Genomic DNA, 8347 nt, shown 5'->3' on the forward strand with positions numbered 1-8347 from the left:
GCTTCAGAAAGTTCCTAGAAAAATTCCATCATCTTTTCATTTCCATTTTTCCAAAAAGTTTTTGAAGCCTCTTTGTATATGAAATAGGATATTTCCTATTTCATATGTATTCACTTATAATAAAAGCACATTATGAGAGAATATGCCAGTCATTGTAGATGAAGGATGTTCTTAAAAATAGGTTTGAAACCCCTGGTTGGATTCTTAGTAGGAATCCTTTTTCATTGAAGACTCTTGCCAATATCTTTGGCCACTCCTGGACATCCCAGGAAGATGCTAAGGACCCCAGTCAACAGTTGGACCAAAGTGGAATCTGCTTGCCTGCTCCTTTCTGCCCCATCAGCTCCAGATAGAAGTAACTTCACAGAGCTGTGGGATGAGTTCTGATGGATTTAACAGGGGTCCTCAAACTACGGCCTGCGGGCCACATGCGGCCCGCCGAGGACATTTATCTGGCCCGCCGGGTGTTTTTGCCCCGTTTATTTTTTTACTTCAAAATAAGATATGTGCAGTGTGCATAGGAATTTGTTCATAGTTTGTTGTTGTTTTTTATAGTCCAGCCCCCCAATGGGTCTGAGGGACAGTGAACTGGCCCCCTGTTTAACAGTTTGAGGAGCCCTGGATTACGATGTATCGGATCATCCCACTTGCCTTCTTGACACCCCACCCAACAAAGGGGCATGGATTCCATTTCAGACCCTCATCACTCAGACAGCTGACTTGCTATAATTGATGTCCATTTTTATGGATTTTTTGCTTAAGCATAGAACTAAGTGGCTTGCACTTTCAGAGTAGTCAATTCGCCCTGGCTTGCGGGCTGCCACTAGGGGGTCATGCTTTTGCCTGCTCCTTATGAGGAGACTAGAGGAAGAACTTGGGTTTCCCCAGCGGCGGTCCCCAGGAATCTCCAAGGGTTGAGTCGACGTTATCTGAAGAGAACAAAGCACTTTGTGGCTAGCTTACAGGCAGCCCTTCCCAGCACTTCCTTCTAGAAACATCTTGGAAGTCAACTGCTATGAGAAAGATAGACTAATAAAAAAGAGAACGTTCCTGAATTGAGGGAGAAAGGAGATATTATGGTACTGCTGGGAATAAGTGTCACCAAGCCCATGAAAAAGATTTGAAACCTGTGGCTGAATAAATCAAATCCCTCCCGGCCGGGGCCTGGTGGGGGCTGGGGGTGGATAGTTAATTAACAGGGAGAAAAAAATGGAAACCAAAAAAAAATTCAAGAACCTTAAAGAAGACAAAGTGACAAGTGAAAAGTTTCTTAAAAGCCATTGCGAGCTTTAATGGAGGGGCTAGGATTACAGATAATGTAATAAACCTTCTGTGAGTTATGGCTTCCTGAAAGTCTAAATGAAACCTTACCTGAAGAAAGAAAATTAAGAGGATTGATTGCATTCTTCCCATAGGCTTCCGAGACTGGGTTCCCAAGGAGCTGCAAAGAGTGGGCTGCGTGGAGCTGTTAAACACAGTGCAGAGGCGGGTCCGGCCCAAGCTCCATGTGTTTGGTGGAATACATGAAGGTAAGAACGAAGGAAGTGAGGGATTCCCAGCATGTGTCATGATGCATGGCCTCCTCTGCAAGAGGAGGCCTTCGTTAAAAGTGGGGGTAAGTGCGGCCCTGGTTTTCAAGCTGCTCTTAGCAATGGGGCCCTTTTGGAAGGTCCAATGTTGTCTGAAACGCCTGGCACGTAAAGATGATCACTATTGTACGTGGAGCTCCTCTTGTTTCCAGCAAAGAGGGCTGTCAGAACCGAGTCTGCACACCTTACCCACACCCAGCACTCCCCAAGGCAGCCTTCCGGAATCTTGGGCTCTGACGCAGAATCTTTGATCTGCTGTGACCATCAGTGTAATGCAACTCTGAGTTAAATATAGAAATCATGTTCTCTTTAAGAGAGTGGCCCAGGTGTGAGAGTAAATAACTTCCCCGGCTCCTTCCAACCTGTAAAGCCTGTGTTTCCCATGGAAAATCCACAAAGACCCAGGCAGACCGGACCATCTCTGCAAATGACTGCAGACATCAGCCCAAGCCTTACACAGAAATGGCAGGAACCCGTACATGTGGAGGCAGATATGTCCATCGCGACCTCGGAAGCCCATTTCAGACTTCTCAGAAGTCATCAGAAACTATTTGGACGGCGGGCAAGAATAAACCTTCCTCCCGGGGAAACGAGTCCGATTGCCATTTTCTGCCTTGCAAGGGAAGCTGCGTCGGACTCGCAGAACCCGAAGTCCTCACAGGAACCTTCAGGGCTCTGGGCTCTGTGTGCTCTGCCACAAGGCCTCATTCATCGAGCCTGGGTCTGCGGCCCGCTGCGCTCCCGCTCCCGCAGTCCCACGGGCCTGCGTGTAGCAGGTATGCTTGAGTAGACCGCCTCCAGGTGCTCTGCAGCCCCTGCTTCCAACAGTGCTCGGGAGTGAGTTATGAATCTGCAGTGAAGTGGAGGTGTTTAGGGTTACATGCCTGACAAGGTTCAAAAACAAAGTGGTTTGCCAAAGTCCACACGTCCAGTGGCTCCCTGGTTAGGAGGGTAATAAAGAGCATATTGAAAATCCCCCTGCTGAAGCCAGAGAAAATTCCACTTGCTCCAAGTGCAGGCACCAGCTGAGCAGATGGAAAGCAGAGGGGAGAGTTCTCAGAGAGCAGAGGTGTCAGCCTGCCCTGACTCAGAGCTTATATGGACTCCCTGGAAAGGCCTGATGGGAAAAAGAGGCAGAGAGGTGGGAGCTTCATTTCCGGGTGCCTTTATCTTCAAAACAGATTTGAATTCTTGCAGGATGAGGTTGCATTTCATCATTTAGAAGAGAGAAAAAAAACCCACCATTAATTAGCTTTAAACTAGCCAAGCTGACAATTGGGGAATTCCACTGAAGCCCCAAACAAACTTGCGAAAAAGGGAGATCATAGTAAAATAAACTTCTCTCTCTCTCTCTCTCTCCTATTCACTTAAGACAGCTAAAGAGGGCAGTGAGAGGGCAAATACCAACCTCTTGATGGAAAGAGATAACAAGGCTATGACCCCAGAACTAAACAGTGCTCCTTAAAATGACTCTTTTCTTTTTCATGAGAGATTTTTCCATTGATCTACATTAAGCTGCCCATAAGAATTGTTAGCACATGGTGGGCGGGGAATTATTGATGAATTTTGTAAGGCCTGGTAATTGTCTTTTTCCATGGGTATATTAGCCTAGGCCATAGGAGCCTGATGCAACAACAACAAAATTACCAATTATTTCAAAAACCGGAAGGCAGGACATGTAACGTATCCAGGGAAATGCGCAGATTTGCAAACTTGCTAAAAATGTCACCCTATTAAAAATGTCGGAAGGAAGCTAAATACCAAGGGCTCAGGCAAACTTCCTTAGCCTTCCTCAGTTTTGCATCTCAGTGCTCAGGGCCCCTGCAGGAGCCTGGTTGGCACTGGGGTTCAGCATGTGGCTGTGACCCAGAAGGTCAATGGTTTGAACCCCGTAGCAGGGCCACAGGGGAAAGATAGTGATCGTTTCTGTAAAGATCATGTCCTTGGGAACAATCTGGACCCCACTTCTTGTGACCTTCCCCCGAGGCAGTCCTGAGCTTGCTTCATAGAGAGGGAGGTAGAACGCCTCACCGCCACCCCCATCTCTTACCTTCCAGGCCAGTGCTCTTTCCACCTGGACTGGCCTGGAGGCCCGTGTGGATGGAGTGTGTCTGTGTTTGGGCCTGAGGAGGCGGTCATGCCAGTCCTTTTGTTTCCTAGAACTCACTACTTAAGGAATGCAGGACTTTGGGATGAAAACTCTATTTGACCAAGAAGGGGGAAAAATGGTTTTCTTTATTCTCACTAGAAAGAAACTCTTTACTTTCACAAATTTCGTGTTTAAATAAGGGGGGGGGGGGAACCAGTCTTCTTGGAAGTAGAGGATTGTTTCTTTTTTTTTTTTTAAGGGCAAAATTAGGTGATAGTTTCCAAAAGTTGCCATGTCCCAGGAGGTACAACTGAATTTCACCTCCCTGCCCACAGGCCAATCCTTTGCTTTCCTGGCCTGCGTTCAGTGCCTGCGGTTTGTACGTGTTACAGTAAGTGGGATTCTCTCTCTCCGCAGGCTACGGCATCATGACGGATGGGTACACAACGTACATCAATGCCTCAACGTGTACAGTCAGCTTTCAACCGACCAACCCTCCAATTATCTTTGACCTTCCAAACCCACAGGGTTCCTGAGGCCCTCGTTTCCCATTGGAATGTGAGGAAAGGTCTACAAACTGCCATTTTTCTAATTATAAAACATACATTCTCTTCCTTGTTTGTTTCCAAATCCTGTAAGTTCTTTTTTGTAAATTACTGGAACAGGAACGATGCTAGGGGTTGTGCTTCTTTGTTACTTTTCTTTTCTTTTTCAATGGGGCATCCAGTTGCAGTCAAGGAGCGTTGTGGATTTGTAAAGTATCTTCTGTCTTCTCAAAGGCCACGCCATTGTTAGTGTTCGCCAAAGGACAGCCAAGCTTTGTTTTTTAAGTGTTAAAAATTGTATTTTAATATGCTTTAAGCTAAAAGAAAAAAAAGAAACAAGTAGGCAGTGTTGTTGTTGTTTTTTGTTTTTTTTAAAAAAGAAGAAAACATCCAAATTTGCACAACTGTTTGAGTATTGTTTGAAGTATTTTATTTTTTTGATGTTTTGTTGTTTCTGTTGTTGTTAGTTCCTTGGTAATCGTTCTTTTTTGCAGATGTGGCCCCGATTTTATAAGAACCTGCTCAGTGAAACTAGATGTGGGAGAAAAAAAAAGACTTCCACACTCTCACTCTAAAGGAAGCTGTGTCAAGGGAAGGAACCGCCTCTCCTGGGAAGGACGGCTTAGCTAGTGAGATCCAGCGTGTCATTATACAAGGTCTCATTGTTTGTTTGTTTCCTTTTAAATTATTTTAGCTTTAAAACTATGAAATGGAATCTGTCAAGAGCAAGTATTTCACGCAAGTAAGAAGAAGAAAAAATGAACGTGCAGACTCCTTTTCAATATGGGTTTATATATACGAATATTTTTTGTGGATGATGACTGAGTTAGGAGTTTAATCTTGCCAAGGACAGTCAACTGCACAGGGATGCTGGACGGCGGCGCGTCGGAAGCCTGAAGGAGCTGAGTGTTTGCTCAGCGCTCAAGGTCTTAAAGAACTTGAGTTCCATCTAGGTGCAGTTGCAAGCGTGTATAGACAGACTTGAATGGATGCAATGAAAGCTAACTAAAGGCTTAGTTGTCCTTTATATTTAAATCCCCTGAATTGTCTTCTTACTTCCTCTCCCCGACCCGACCCCGTTTTGCACTGTGTGTCGATGCAATCTCCGCTAGCACAAAATATTGTCGCTAATAGTCGTTTCTGTTTTCCCATTGTAAATGCCGTTGAGCTTTATTCTATCTTACGTTATCTTGTCCATGACATTTAGGAAAGCAGTGTTTCTTTAAATTTATTGTGATATTCTATATCTAGCGGCCTTTATATGCAAATAAAATTGCAAGATTTTTAAATCCGTGCTTCTTTGCTAGGATTGAATGGTGGGAAGGAAACGGTTTCGGCCTGGGGAAGAGGAGCTATATTCAATACGCAACCTCCGTGGTCTCTGTCAGCAGAAGAATCAGAGTCACTGACTCCCCTCCCCCCTCCCCACAATTTTCAATACATTTTTATTCCCACCCCCCCACCCCAGTCCTCCTATGGACAGGCAGATAGCTGAGGTACTCACTCAGGGCCCTGTGGCTGTCCATCATGCTGTGATCTCTCCTGCTGTGGGTTTCGGGGTAAAGAGTGCATCTTTTCCACCTCATCATTTCCCCCGGAACAGAGTAACTGTGCAATCAAGGTGGTAGACACTGTTTCAGTGGGGGGGGGGGGGTAGAACCCGCTAATAGTAATGACTGCACATCCTGATCTACCCCCAAGACCCATCACTGTCTCCTTGACTTTTTTAAAACGGTGCCCAGTGTGGAGTGGTAGGCAGTGGGCTGGGGACACGCGTATGTGCCCCTTTCCATTTCCTCTGGAAACATTGAGGGACAGCGGCATAATCTTGACCCAAAATGTCCCTCAGAAGTCGGCCTTCCCATTGGCCTGGATGTTGGTGTGGCTTCCTTCCTTCTTCCAAATGGAAGATGCTTTGATGGAGTTTCTCAAAGCTTTTCTTTTTCCTCTCGTCCTGGCAACGTAGAGAAAATTCTTCACCAAAATTCCAACCCGGCTCATGTCTATCGTCTTAGACCATTGTAGTTGTTGATCGTTGGCATCTCAGATGCTGCCATCTGTGGCAGCCACGTCCGCCTGGGCCTGTGGAAGAAGCCCCTGATGTTCAAGCTGCTCAGCCAAGGGTGGTCTGTATTGATGGTAAAGAAGATGGACCAAGATGGACCAAAAGAGGACCTGGGTGTGCTGATCAGCCAACCAACCCTCTTGTGACCTGTACACACCAATATGAGGGCATGCAATCTTCAGGTCCTTCATAGAGGACTGGAGAGAGAGGTGGGCATCAGGGAACGTTCACCTGGTGACCATATGCGCACCTAGGCTCAGACTTTCGGAAAAGCAAGCTATCTGCAAGGTGGAAGATCATGATGACAAATATGTATATAACCATAGATAGATAGATAGACGGACAGACAGATAGACAGATATAACCTTCAGAGCACGTCTAGGCACAAACTAATTAGGCAAATTATGTAGTAAAATGGCTTTCCATTGTGTAGGGCATAGGAAGCAACCCAACCACCAAAATCTAGAAAAAAGCTAGCTTGGCTTGTGGAATGAGCTTCCTTCATTCATTCTAGCATTCTGTGTGTATGACCTGCCTCCTGAGTGGCTAGACAGTCCACATTTCCCCACCAAACCTTCTAACAAGGAAACATTCAATATCACTTGTATGAATTAGACACCTTTTATGTTTCTATCGCCAGGTACACTGCTAGCACATCTCACATTTTATTTCTAAGCTTCACAAAGCTCTAGGAGGGTGGTCACATTAGCCCTGTTATAAGTGGAAAGCTTAAGATTCTGAAAGTAAGTGAATCTTCTTAAGGAAAATGGTAGGTTCAAAACCAGGTCTGCCTGACCCTGTACCCCTGCTTCTGGACTGGAAAAGTTGATGCCTCGGGAGCTGGTAGAAGATTTAGCATCTCACCAGGAGTCCATAGGAGCACCCTGCAATAGGCTTTAGGGCACAGCGGTTCTCAACCTGTGGTCTCAACCCTTTCGGGGTCGAATGACCCTTTCACAGGGTCCCCCAATTCATAACAGTAGCAAAATGACAGTTATGAAGTAGTAACAAAAATAATTTTATGGTTGGGGAGTCACCATAGCATAAAGAACTATATGAAAGGGTTGCGGGATTAGGAAGGCTGAGAACCACTGCTTTAGGATAACAGCCTGTTGAATGGTTTCCTCTTTGCCTGAGGAATGGCAGCGTGCCATGCGTAAGAATGCAAGCTTGAGCCAGGGTGCCTGCCCAAACCCCTGCTCCCTCACGGACCAGCTTTGATGCCTTCGGCTCAGTACTTACCCTCTCTGTAAAACGGGCTTGTGGATGATGACATTGCTGTGAGCGATTTTGCATGAATTAGTATCTGCAGAGCACTGCAGGCATCGAGGGGTTGGAGATTCTCCAGGTGGCATTCTTCCTCTTGTCTCCTCACCATCCCAAGAGCCTGGCATTGCTGTTGTGAGCGAGGTTGCTGCCATGTCCTGGAAACTTGTAACAAGCCTCCCTCCCTGAGAATATGACAGCGCAAGGGCATCTGCAGGCAGCTGCTAGGAGAGCCTCGCTGTCCAGTGGGGGGGTTCGTGCTTTGCAAAATCCCTTCTAATCTCTGTTGCCTAAAAGGACATCCCCGGATCCAAAGGTTTCGTGCAGCATTTCCCCCCTCGGAGTCTTCCCGCTCCACCCTTCCGTCTAAGTTCATTTAGTGATTTTATTTCCTTGTCTTTTTTTCTCTCTGTCTCCTGTGTTTTCTGAAGATGTTGGAGGTTGCTAAAATCCCTTAAGAAGCAGGTTGCTGCTACTCTGACAGGCAGCCCGAGTTAAGCCTTCATCACTTAAGTCAATAAGTACTATGGCCCAAGCCGTAAGTAAGGAGAGATGGAAGCTGGGTGGATTCGGGATTTGCCAAGAGCAGATAGAACACTTGCTGTGCTCCAGAGGAATCCCATCGGCCCCCACCTTCACCCAGCCAGGATGTTCACCTTTGAAAGAAGCAGCGCTCGTGGATTATTTTTGTTTCCCAATACTTTGTAATAACCTAATCCAACCTTCCTAAAAGTTCCGAAGTGTATTTTGTCCGTTTACAACACCGAAGTCCATGAAGTCACTGGGTATCCAA

General features: G+C 46.1%; 1 protein-coding gene across 1 annotated transcript in view; it reads left to right on the plus strand.

Annotated features, from left to right (window-relative positions):
* The window catches only part of MPPED2 (metallophosphoesterase domain containing 2), a 212018-nt gene extending 206506 nt beyond the window's left edge, over window positions 1–5512 (plus strand). The window contains exons 5-6 of the mRNA XM_004708259.3: window positions 1416–1529; window positions 4096–5512. Of these exons, the coding sequence (XP_004708316.1) occupies window positions 1416–1529; window positions 4096–4214 (233 nt within the window). The 3' untranslated portion in view covers window positions 4215–5512. The remainder of the gene's footprint in view (window positions 1–1415; window positions 1530–4095) is intronic.
* The last annotated feature ends 2835 nt before the right edge of the window (window positions 5513–8347 follow it).

This window comes from Echinops telfairi, unplaced genomic scaffold (genome assembly GCF_000313985.2).
Source record: "Echinops telfairi isolate 266 unplaced genomic scaffold, ASM31398v2 ScPeMD7_60;HRSCAF=208, whole genome shotgun sequence".
NCBI lineage: Eukaryota > Metazoa > Chordata > Mammalia > Afrosoricida > Tenrecidae > Echinops > Echinops telfairi.